Raw genomic sequence first — 10807 nt, 5'->3', positions numbered from 1 at the left:
AGAGACAATGCCTTGAGCAGTGTATTAAGGACAAAGGGGAAGTAAAGCATACTGTAATTAGTCAAGATGGCCATCTGCATACCCAGAATCTTTTTTCTGTCAGTCACAGGTGCTAGCCGTTTTGTACACCATATGACTCTGAAAGAATCCAGAAAGAAAAACACTAGGAGTGGTAGTGGGATAAGAAGTGCTATGGAAAACAAGACGAAATATCCTTGGTAAGCCAGGAAGAGTATTGCAAACGGAGCTGCCCACACACCCAGTGAAATCATGCTCGACTGCTTGATTTTCATGCAGAAGGCATTATATTGTGGACAGGTTACCAACAGATATCGCTCCTGAGCAACGCATACCATGAACACGATGTTGGAAATAATGCCAAAGTAAAATATCAGGGAGGATATATCCATACTCTGCATACTGGTATTCTTGGTGTCGTCCGCAGACGCCTTCGGCCGCCCAAGGATATTGAAGATGTCGGATGCGAGCAGGCTGATGAGGTAGACAGGTGCAGCCTTGCCATTTTTTGCCTGCATGCCCATGAGGTAGATAGAGAAGCCGATTCCTGGAAGCCCAACAGCGAATGTGATCCATCTAATGATCTCTTGGATCTGGTCTACTCTGCTGGTGCCATTGCTGTGAGGAGCCGTGTTATTACCGTCCAATATTGTGGTGGTATCCATATGTTGCAAAATCACACTGGTAGTTTGTAGTTCAATCGTGATTAATATATCCCATCTGATGCCATGTTAAGAAGAACATATTCTTCAGTTCCAGTAAGTGATGCAGAGTTGTGTGTCGCTCTTTACTGTGGTAAACAGACCTGTTTTTGTAAGAGCAACATAAAGAGGACACATTTTTCCAACAGTTTTAGCTATCACCCTTTTTATGGTTCTTATGCAAACAGTTTTCTTTCATTGCTGGTTAGTCAATGCAAATACTGTATGTCCCATGTAGTCACATTAGTTTTACCTATGCAAGCTCTGATGTGTCAGGAGGGGCATCCGGCATAAAACCTGTGCCAGATCCAATGTGTGTGTGTGGATAATTCTGATGAAGCGAACCCTTCAGATGAACAGGACTAATGCTATACTAATGAGGCAACATTTTTATTAAAAGATAAAGCCAAACAATATGCAATTAATGGCATAATAATTTATTTAAATTAATTCACAAGATGCCAACACATTCAACAATACTGTAAGCAACAGTATGCATTTTGTACAGTTAATAGGTTAATAAATTAATAGTAACAAAGCAAACCATTGCTAATTTAAGACCACTTGAATACTGACAAGCTCTTGGAGCAAATATACAACAGTTAATAAATATTGTTGTCTAATGTCCTCTTTTTATTTGAGCCCACAGCTTCATTCACCTGATGTTTTTATCTCGCCCTTGCTTGGCACTAAATCTGAACATTCACTTAAAAGAACAATTGTATTTTCTTTACAGAAGCACATTTGCATGGCACATTCAGGCATCACAGTCGAGCACACAGAGCTGTTAAATATGTGACTTATTATTTATTTGAAAAGCATACTCTCTTTCCTGTCTTTCTGACACCTGGATAACTATTTTGAGTATTAAGAGGGCTGTGCCAGGCGATCACTGCATCTGATGTGTTTTAAAGAGAAAAATGTACCGGTTCTAAGTTGCATTAGCACAGTTATGCTGAATAAATAGAGCCCTAAAATTGGGAATTTGTCCATCTTTGGCCTCCCGATTCAGAATGTTCTAAATACATTACATGTATCAAATGATTAAAATCAAATGTTTGATACTCACCTTTATACCTGAAACACCTAATTATTAAAGGTAGGGTAGGCAATTTCATAGCGGCTAGCAATAGCAAGCTAGTTTTGAAAGCATTAGATCCCACCCTCCCTTCAGAGCGTCTCCAAAGCCACGAAAATGTAAGCAGTGCTTGCTTCAGGTAGTTGCCAGAGCGTTGCTATAAGGTTTTCATTGGTTTTTAATGTGTTGCGATGCAATTGCTAGGTGGTTGCCAGGGTATTTGGTGGTTGTTTACTGGTCGAATCACATGGCTCTGGTCTCTACCCCTATTTTATTGGATTTTTCCCCGTTTTATCGTCCGTCCGTTGAAAATCATAAGTCTAATCACTTGGAAAGCACCACTAATTAAACACATACATGGTTGAAATTGAAATCCTGTTAGCTAAATACTTGTAAACATGGGTCATTGGAAATCCAGATCAGGGAAGGGTTCATGCGGGGGTCATGCTGAATCATCTATTTCATGCCTTGTTAATAAAACATCCTCAGCATGTCTCATGTTTCAAATCTGGTTTGTGGCCATAAATACATTCTCCATAATCCCAGCTAACGAAAAATATATTCTAAGAACATTTTGCTAACGTTCCCATTAAGTTATGAAAGCGCTATTTCTGATCATTCCCTGAATGTTCAAAACTTCCTGAATGTTTCCGCTTTATAATTTTGCAAACATTATGCGAACGTAATTAAAAATGAAATGTTCTCTGAATGTTCTGAAACAAGAATAACATTTACAAACATAATACAAATGTCCAAATAAAACGTTTCAGAAAAAATCTGAAAAACGTTTTTGTGCTAACATTTTGAGAACATTATTAAAGACCAGGTAACTTTGAACATTCTATTAATGTTACTGGAAGAACGCTTGTTAATAACTTTGAGAGAACGTTAGACAAACATCCAGCTAAAGCGTTTCAGACAAAAACATTAACCAAAGTTCTGAGAATGTTCCCTGTTAGCTGGGATATCTGTTGTTTCAAATTTTGGGGTTTTGAAGATGGACTTTGAATAAGTTTAGTTTTTTGCAAAGAGGCGACGGGTCATTTTAAGTCTGGAGAAGGCGATGAACTCTCTGTAACTGTGTCTGTGAAAGCACCAGACGATGCACCTGTTCCTGCCCTTGGGCGCAAGGCATCATCACACGGCCGACTAACACAGCATCTCCTTTCTTCTCCTCCTTTGCCTGAGAGCGGAAAGAGAAAGAATGAGAGGTTTATACAGACCCAAACGATGTGGATCAATGTCATTTTATGCATCTGTCTTACCTTCACAAAGGAAGTGCAGGGAAAAGTGGCAAAATCGGACGAGACTTGAGCACCAGGCCTATGAGTCACTACATGTTCAGCAACCTCATCCTTTAAAGAAATAGGTTGCTAAAGTAAATACAAGAGACATGTAAATGATGTCTATGGTTTTGAAGCATTTTTGTTTTACCTTAAGCCTATCGAGGGTGTCACTGAGCGACTGCAGTCTTGCAGTTTGCTCTAGGAGCTGCGCACTGGGACTCACTGTTAACCAAAACACATATGCGCTTGAACAATTCATGTAAAAACAACAGAAATCGGTGTTGTTAAGTCGAATTATGACAGACCTGGAGATTTCCCTGTGATGTCCACCACTTTTACATTGGCACTCATCTGGAGCAGAGTGTCTAGTAGTTGGTCTGTTTTTCGGTAGAGGGCACTAGACAACACCTCCGGCCTGCAGCCCTCTCTCCAGCCCAGCTTTGGCACGTTCAGAGGAGTGAGAGACGCCAGCTGAGCACGCATCTTTTCTGCCTGCAGCCCACACACACACACACACACACACGCACAAAAACAAAAGTGAGACTAAATCCTTGGTGCCTGCATTGGGGAAATGTGCTTGTGGGGAAGTAGGAGAGACCTTCAGTCTGTTGTTCTCGTTCTTCAAGTGCTTTATGCTGAGTCGCTGAGCTTCAATCTGCTGAGTCAGCAGTGGAGAATCCATCACTTGCACTCCTGCAGCTGCACACACACCTATTGAATTACATTAAAGGGTTAGTTCACCCAAAAAATGAAACTTCTGTCATCATTTACTCACCCTTATTTTGTTATAAACCTGTGTTGAACACAAAAGAAGATATTTTGAAGAATGTTGGTAACAAGACAGTTGACAGTAGCCATCGACTTCCATAGTAGGAAAAATACTATTGCTACCGTCAACTGTCTTGTTATCAACATTCTTCAAAATATCTTCTTTTGTGTTCAACAGAACAAAGAAACTCATCAACTTGAGGGTGTGTAAATAATTACAGAAATTTCATTTTTGGGTGAACTATCACTTTAACAAAGACAGAGACAACTGATATATTTCTCTAATATAAATATATATATATAAAAATAGACTACCATTAAAAGGTTTGGGGTCAGTGAGATAAAAAAAAAAAAAGAAATTCATGCAAGGACTCATTACATTGTGAAAGTAAAGACATTTATAATGTTACAAAAGATTATATTTCAAATAAATGCTGTTCCTTTGAACTTTCTGTTAATCGAAGCATCCTGAAAAAATGTATGAAGAGCCATGTTTGTAGAAGAAAAATGTAGAAGTAATGTTTATTGAGCACCAAAATCAGCACAATAGAATGATTTCAGAAGGATCATTTTAAAATATATTCTAAAATAATAAATAGTTATTTAAAATGTTAATTATATTACACAATGTTACAGTTTCTTACCAGTGTTTATTAAACTATTATAATAAAACAGTGACATCTCAAAGGGAGGATCTTCTAGGTGGATTCTATAAAATCCATTCAGGATTCAATAGTCCACTAAATGGAGATCATAATAATTGAGATTTCAAATATTATAATTCAAATATTAGATATAGGCTTATAAAGCATATGTAAGTGATAATGCACATTATCCCAAAAAATAAACTCCAATTTTTTTTACCTAAAAAGTTTATTTTTGTCATAATGTTTCATTGACTAAATATGTTAGATGAGAAGAAAGAGACCACATGGTTTATGCGAGACATGGAATACCATGCAGAAAGCTATAAGGAAGGAAACTAAACTGTTGTATGGGAAATCAGTCAATCAAACAGTTTAGCTTTTTTTTTTTTTTTGAGCAGAATGTCACGATTGACCAATCAGAATCAAGCATTCTGTGCAATAAAGGACAGTGATCAAGAGACGTGCATCTAAGTAAGCCTAAATTACAGCACATGCAAATTATGAAAGGGAAGCGTGATTAAATATTTGTAAAGCACAAACTAAATATTATATCTAGTGACATAAGCAAGGATAACTTGCATGCACACATGCAGTGCACAGAGAGACCATGAGTGGAGAACTAGAGATATTTAAAATGTCACACTGACAACAAATTTACCTTTTTGTTCTTCTACAAGGAATACAAACAATGGAAGACATATTAGACAGTTTAAAATTAAGACTTAAGAAAGACATTTGAACTAGTTTGATTCCCTTATCTTACCAGCAGTGATGCCACAATTCACAATGGAGGCGATGCCAGAAGCTTGACTTCCTCTCAGGCCTTCAATGGTCATCTTTGATTGGCTGTTGATTCTCTGCTTAAGCTCTGCTTTCTCTGCCTCTAGTTGGTCTATGTCAGCCTGGAGAGCATCCATGGTCTCCTCAAACTCCCTACGGATTATAATACCCATATTAATTGCCTTTTTTACAGTATAGTATCCCTATAACTATCCTGTGGCATTAAGACCCACAGCCTAAATATGTGCAAGAAACCCCATCATCTCTTACTTCTCTTTCTTTTTCAAGAGTGAATGCGTCTCATCTAGGATCGTCTGAATCTTTTCCACTCGCTCATCCGCATCTTTAGACGAACTGTCCAGCTTTTTCTCCAGCAAACTGAGACGCACACTGGCCTCACTCAGTTCCTCTCCCTATGAACGAGACCAGTTTTCACTCAGCATTTTCACATTTTAATATTTTGTTATCTTGTGCAAATAATAGTATGTCTGAGTGTGAGTGTTTCTACCTTTATTTTAAGGGATTTCTTAAGCTCTTTAATGACAGTTTCTCTGTCCTCAAGTTTAAGACCGAGTCCTTCAGCATCAGTGATTTCTGCCCTTAGCGCCGCTCCTCGGACTTCAACAGGAGATATCTATACAATAGATACACAACAAACATTCATAGCCGTTGTTATACAGGCAGATGGACACACTAAAAGAGGGCCCAGACTCACTCCATTCTGTGGTCTGTCAGAGTCATATTCTCCCTCCTGCATAGCGGTAGCCATCTTGTTCATGGTTGCTATGACAACACTGCATGACTGCCGCAGACACTCTTGGGCGTTTATGCCCTGTGACCCATAGATCTGAAAAAAAGATCCAAAGAGATTAAATTACATCCCCACATTGTCATTTATATGATATTATATTATATTTAGTGCTGTCAAATCGATTAATAGCATCTAACATAAAAGTTTGTAAATATATATATATACTGTATACTGTATGTGTATGTGTGTGTGTATATATTTGCAAACTTTTATGTTAGATTTGATTAATAATATATAATATAATATAATTAGTATAATCAACTCGATTAATCGCATCTAGCATAAAATATTAAGCATATATATATATATATATATATATATATATATATATTTATTTATTATTATATTTAAAAATTAATACTTTTATTCAGCAAGGATGCATTAAATTGATCAAATGTCACAGGAAAGACATTTATGTTTTGAAAGATTTCAAAGAATCCTGAAAAAAAAGTATCAGTTTCTTCAAAAATATTAAGCAGCAACTGTTGTCAACATTGATAATAATAAGAAATGTTTCTTGAGCAGCAAGTCAGCATATAAGAATGATTTCTGAAGGATTGAGTGACACTGAAGACTGGATTAATTACTGCTGAAAATTCAGCTTTACATCTTAAGAATAAATTAGATTTTAAAATATGTATTATATTTATTCGAAACAGCTATTCTAAAGCGTAATAATATTTTACAACATTTTTATTGTATTTTTGACCAAATAATGCAGCCTTAGTGAGCATAAGAGACTTCTTAAAAAAATCTTACTGACCCCAGTAGTGTATGTTATTATTCTTTTTATTTCGATTTTGTGGTGACCCAGCCATGTTTCACCCAAACATACCTGTTCAGCTGCTTTAAAGGCCATGTCTTCCAGTTTGAGGGCTGGAAGTCCCTCATGTTCGCTGAGAGGGGCGATGAGCTGAGCGGCTGCTGCTGCCACTTCCTGGAGCACAGCATTCACCCAGGCCAGCTGCCTTCTGCTCTCTGCCAGGGTCTCACACACCTACACACACACATAAACCCCATCAATGGAAGGCTGAGATATCCAAGATATGTCTAGAATTTAACATATCGAGTACATGAATAAGAGCACCTGTGGCCCGAAGCTGAGGGCAGCTGGGATGCCCGGTGCATCTGTGCCTGGCATACGACGGCGGATCTTCTTGCAGAACTGTCGTATGTCACTACAGGAAGTGTCCAGATCCTTCAGCAGCACACAAAACCCTTCCTCGTCCTGTCCCGTTTGTATGAAGGCCCTCAGACGCCCCACCTCCACTGCCATACAGTCCAGAGCACTCTGGGTAAACTACAGACACACATGAAGATGTGTTATAGATGTGTGCAACAGAACCGACGTTTGTGTCTTTAAGTGATGTTCTTACTTTGATGTGGTCTGCTAGCTGCACAGTACAGTCCTCAGACTGTTCAGCGAGATGAATACTGTAAAGGTGCTGCAATAAAAATAAATATATGTCAATAGATCATTTGACTTGCACTTTCTGAAGAAAACACCAGGCGAACAATAGTAGTGTCTTAGCTAAGTTTAGGCTTCAGGTTTAGGTTTGTAAATGTAGCATTTGAGATGCTTTGCTGCTATCATGATATGCTTCAGTTGGGAATGAGAATCAACACATAACATAACATAACAGTTTGGGGTCAGTAACATACTGTATATTTACATTAACACACACACACACATAATCACACAAACAAACACATACACACATATATATATATAGTATATATATATATAAATGTGTGTATGTGTTACTCACGTGTTAAAAAATGACATTATGCTATGATACCTGATAGTATTTAATAGCTTTGGTTAGAGGTTCCACATTGACAGTTTCATCCAGCAGGTCTTTGTACAAGAGGTCTATGAGGAAATCCAGGGAACGCTCATGGACGCTCATCTCAGAGTACAGAGAACCCACACGCTTGTACACGTCCACACTGCACTGACTCAGAGCACTGCATGAGAGAGATAGAGGGAGACATTTTAAAAAACAACAAGCCTTTTGAGGTGCTCTACCCTAACTTCCTGCTTCAACAGGAAATAATGGCACTTATTGACATATTGCATGTGGTCTTGAGGATGTTAACGCTTCAGAAAGTGCAAGATCAGGTAGACCTACTGTTCATATTTGTGCAGTGCTGCCTGTAGCAGTGTGAGAGAATAGATGAGTCCAGCAGCAAAGCTCAGCCGCTCTCCGGCGGCTCCTCTCATCCCGGCCCTCTGAGAGCACGTCTCAGTCAACTCAAACTTCTCCTGAGCCTGCTTACTGATCAGCTCTGCCTGCAACATATACACACACACAAACGCATTCAACCAAAACTCGCAAAAAGGAATCTTGGATGGGAACTGTAGCTTAGTGGTTAGTGCACATGCTGAAAACAAGTTAAGCCATATTTTTTCAGTAAATAAATAAACAATAAATAAATAAAAACAATAAGATTAAAATAAAAAAAAATAAAAAAATTGATTAAAACAAACAAACTAATACAAAATGATTAAAATACAGTAAGTTAATGAGTCATACATAAATTGTATTACATAAATATATATATTTTTAAATCATTTAATAAATAACAGTACAGTATTATAATGAGTACCAAAAAATTTAATAATGTAACTACAAATAATATTTTAGACATTTATAGTAATACTTTTTCACAGTATAAATTGAGTTTTTATGCAAGAAACTATGTCTTTTAAATTTTAGGATGGGGTTCCTCACACAAAGGTGATCATATTTGGGAGTCAATGGCATCTAAAAGTCTGAAAAGGCCTGGGTTAAGCCTTGGTGTTAACATTTGAGTCACTCACCCATAAACATGAAAACAGGGAAAATTATATACATGTTTTGACAGCAGAATGGTGTAGTTATGACATCTAAGCTAACCAGCCAAACCATTGACCCCTTACTCCCCTCTACTAATCGCCAACAGCAATGCAATAACATGTTATGAAAATAGTAAAAGCTATTGATATGACACACATTAGTCATTTACAAATGCTGTGTACACTCCCTGGAATGTAAAACACACACACTTCAGAACATTCACCTTGCAGATGAGTCGTGGGATGAGCAGTAGAGCCAGGATGCAGTCATGGTCTCCTCCGTGTTTCAGGAAGGAGTCAGGCATGAAGGAAATCAACAGTGACACCTGTCTGTTAGCCTGAGTGACCTCCATTTTACGCAGCTCCATTTCTATGGTCTAGAATTACAAACAGACATGCATTTTCATATGAGAGACGCATGGCTCATTTTTGAGTTTGACACAATCTGCAGTTCAGTGAAGAAATGAATCATCTGACAATTCAGTTCATAATTCAAACCAATGACTTCTGTGTTCAACTCATTCTGATTCACCAATCAGTTTGACTAATTCATTAATTTGTGAATTGGATTCTGAATAGCGGTGTTAGAAAGACGTGTTCTCTGGATTGACCTTGGCATAGGCTTTGGTTTCAGCAAATTTAATCTTGAAATCGAAGATCTCCGCAGGCTGTTGCTGCTGCTCAGCGTTGGCTTCCTGTTGGCTCATCAGCTCCCGGTTCACCTCCTGCTCCACACACACACACAAATTATGTGATATACGTTAAGGTGGGTATTTTAATCAGCATTAATGTGGTGTGGTTTGTATGTTGTGAAGTACAGCAGAACCTGTAGGTGTGCAGTGAGCTCTCTGTATTTCTGGATGGTCTGCTGGTAGTCTGCCACTGTTTCTTGTGCCGCTTCCACGCGCTTCTCCGCCTCCCTGACGCTGGCACCACCCAGATCCAACTGCTCTCTCAACTCCAGCTCCGTCTCTCTGGCGTTCTCCTGCAGCTCGTCATTCATCTCATTTATGGCTTCCTACATCAGCACATACACACAAATACTGCTCAATATACTCAACTGAACCACATACACATCACATCCTCAAAATCCTGTACATCGCACTCTCTTCGATCACTCACCAGATCTGCGACAGTTTCTTTGAGCTCCCGTACTTTCTCCTCCAGGTCCAGATTACGCTCCGTCAACATCTCCACCATCTCCTCTGCCCCGAGAGCAGCATCCACCTGACACACACGAGCACATACATATTATAGTGACTATTACCATACACCCACAATAAGGAAAAGCACCAAAAATGTACCATGGTATTATGCTGACAATAACTTTACATAATTTTTTAGATTAAATATAAATATATTACATTTCAATAATAATTAAATAATAATAATTACTTTTAATTATTTTCCTTTGAACATGCAATGGAAAAAACATGTACCATAGTATTCTTTGAAATCGCTTGAAGTACCATATGATATTACCACATCTTATTGGATATGGTACCATGGTACATTAATATGATATTCATTCAGTACCACGGTACATAAAATATAATTTTTGGACATATACCATAGTATTTGAAGTAAGAGGTGTGCGTATGAACCTCACTCCCCTGGGCTCAAGAGGCACGCTAGCAACCTTTAGCCTTTAGCTTCCTTGTTAGCGCGGCCACCTCTCACGCCGGAGACCACAGTTCGAATCCCACTCGAAGACGGTCAAATAAGACTGGTTTAATTTGGTGCCGTGACCCAGATGGGAGTGAGGTTTAGGGGAGTGAGAGTAATACAGGCCAGTAAGAGCTGTGCGTGTAAACCTCAATCCCCTGGCCTCAAGAGGCGCGCTAGCACAACAGTTCGAATCCCACTCAGAGTAGGCCCA

General features: G+C 38.5%; 1 protein-coding gene across 6 annotated transcripts in view; it reads right to left on the bottom strand.

The window, feature by feature from the left end:
- Positions 1 to 1143: 1143 nt before the first annotated feature.
- The window catches only part of dctn1b (dynactin 1b), a 32024-nt gene continuing 22360 nt past the window's right edge, over positions 1144 to 10807 (bottom strand). For 5 of the 6 annotated variants that reach the window (XM_084390686.1, XM_084390682.1, XM_084390684.1 and 2 more), the window contains 19 exons: positions 10051 to 10155; positions 9755 to 9946; positions 9540 to 9653; positions 9153 to 9305; positions 8222 to 8382; positions 7889 to 8057; positions 7466 to 7534; positions 7177 to 7389; positions 6925 to 7086; positions 5994 to 6125; positions 5787 to 5912; positions 5549 to 5691; positions 5262 to 5431; positions 5157 to 5168; positions 3682 to 3794; positions 3389 to 3575; positions 3232 to 3305; positions 3063 to 3152; positions 2699 to 2980 (listed from right to left, as the gene is read on the bottom strand). In XM_084390686.1, the coding sequence (XP_084246812.1) occupies positions 2843 to 2980; positions 3063 to 3152; positions 3232 to 3305; positions 3389 to 3575; positions 3682 to 3794; positions 5157 to 5168; positions 5262 to 5431; positions 5549 to 5691; positions 5787 to 5912; positions 5994 to 6125; positions 6925 to 7086; positions 7177 to 7389; positions 7466 to 7534; positions 7889 to 8057; positions 8222 to 8382; positions 9153 to 9305; positions 9540 to 9653; positions 9755 to 9946; positions 10051 to 10155 (2523 nt within the window). In that variant the 3' untranslated portion in view covers positions 2699 to 2842. Of the gene's footprint in view, positions 2981 to 3062; positions 3153 to 3231; positions 3306 to 3388; positions 3576 to 3681; positions 3795 to 5156; positions 5169 to 5261; positions 5432 to 5548; positions 5692 to 5786; positions 5913 to 5993; positions 6126 to 6924; positions 7087 to 7176; positions 7390 to 7465; positions 7535 to 7888; positions 8058 to 8221; positions 8383 to 9152; positions 9306 to 9539; positions 9654 to 9754; positions 9947 to 10050; positions 10156 to 10807 lie in introns of all 6 variants that reach the window. The other variant, XM_084390683.1, reaches the window with a different exon arrangement.

The sequence above is a fragment of the Rutilus rutilus genome, assembly GCF_951802725.1.
Source record: "Rutilus rutilus genome assembly, chromosome: 20".
NCBI classification, from domain to species: domain Eukaryota; kingdom Metazoa; phylum Chordata; class Actinopteri; order Cypriniformes; family Leuciscidae; genus Rutilus; species Rutilus rutilus.
This window is presented reverse-complemented; position numbering and strand designations above follow the sequence as displayed.